Source organism: Berghia stephanieae, chromosome 4 (genome assembly GCF_034508935.2).
Source record: "Berghia stephanieae isolate SIO BIC M18660-M18661 chromosome 4, UCSD_Bste_1.3, whole genome shotgun sequence".
Classification (NCBI taxonomy): domain Eukaryota; kingdom Metazoa; phylum Mollusca; class Gastropoda; order Nudibranchia; family Aeolidiidae; genus Berghia; species Berghia stephanieae.
This window is the reverse complement of record NC_088363.1, coordinates 87,028,988-87,030,470: the sequence shown is the minus strand read 5'-3', so window position 1 is coordinate 87,030,470 and position 1,483 is coordinate 87,028,988. Positions and strand designations below refer to the sequence as shown.

At 35.3% G+C, this 1,483-nt stretch overlaps 1 protein-coding gene across 1 annotated transcript in view; it reads right to left on the bottom strand.

Annotated features, from left to right (window-relative positions):
* Window positions 1–877: 877 nt before the first annotated feature.
* LOC144971878 (uncharacterized) overlaps window positions 878–1,483 on the bottom strand; it is a 9,557-nt gene continuing 8,951 nt past the window's right edge. The window contains exon 2 of the mRNA XM_078912953.1: window positions 878–910. Within this exon, the coding sequence (XP_078769079.1) occupies window positions 878–910 (33 nt within the window). The remainder of the gene's footprint in view (window positions 911–1,483) is intronic.

Sequence of the window (1,483 nt, the reverse complement as noted above, 5' to 3'; positions counted from 1 at the left end):
AAAAAAAACAAATCGTGCGTTGTATTCAATAGTTCAACCAATGAAATAACTTGTTTCCTCGAGCTCTACTAACGACAACTCACTAGACGCTACACAAACCTCAAAAATGACGTCAAACTGCCAGTCCTAGAGGGTGCGAGTGTCAGGGTTAACGATGGCTACGGCTCCAAAATGGGTCTCACTAAAGTCTTAAATGACGTTAAAGCATGGTACAATCGAAATGAGAGAAACCTTGTTTTATAATTCCAACCAACTTATTTGCTCTTTTAATTATATCATTAACATGTAAACCATCTAGATCAAAATTGCAAAACGTATGAAACTGGAAATTAAATTTAATTGCATCGAGATTCGTCGAAAATGTTTTTACAATCACGTGGGTGAGGGTATTCCCGTAGAACGACGAGAGCACACACAAAGAAATGACGAAAGAATAGCGGCCCATTTATAATAATATGACACTGACATGTTACGAGTAAGAGCATGTAACAGAGCCAAAGGGAATGATATTGACGGGAAAAGAGGAAATTAATTAAAGCTAAAATGAGTAACGGAATGAACACGAAGAATCGTCTGTGTTCAAGAAACACTGAGAGAATAATGAATAATTATTGGTAAAAATACCCTTTTAAAAATTCAGTTCCGTACAAAACGTCATCATAGACAAAAGTATGTTCTCCTCATTAAACTCAATTCAATGAAATTAATATCGTCACAAAAACAAGTAGGAAAAAATTAGAACAATTAAAAACATAATAAAAAAGAGTAGAAAACAAATCATTAAAAAAATCGAAACAACAGAACGCAATCCATCAATTTTAATGACTCTTGCATGGCACAAACGTAATGAATCTTTCATCGACTCGTACTCGACAACTCATGTTCGGGCACGGTCGTTGTATCGATCCAACTAGATAGAAAGAAAGTAGAATAGTAAAATTGATGAGAATGAAACATTTACCTTTTCTTTTCATTATTTTTGTATCCGACTACTCGATACTCGTATCTCTCTTACATCAACCGGAATAGTTTCATTGTAATTTCATAAGCGATATTGGAGTTAGTTCTTCGGAGTCGTAAGGCCATAACCGTCTTCAGTGCATGCCTGCCGGAGGGCTCTTTAATGTGTGTTGTATTTATAACTATACTTTGTAAATGTTGCTGCTCGAAGCTCGAAGAAATAAATAATAATGTGAAGTTGAATGTAAGCTAAATGTAAGAGATGATCATCTCATTCATCTGTGGTGTTTCATTCATCCTGTTTTGTTGATAAAGGGGAAACCGGAAACGTCCATTTGATCTGTTTTTGTAATTAAATTGAACCTTACATTCAACTTCACATTATTATTTATAACTATGCTTTGACACACTAATGGGGATCATGATGAAGTTCGAATCAACGACCCAACGATTACGGCACCGTAACAGTCAGGTCTTGGGTTCGAATCCTTATCGCCGCAAGTTTTTTTATCCTCTATAATTG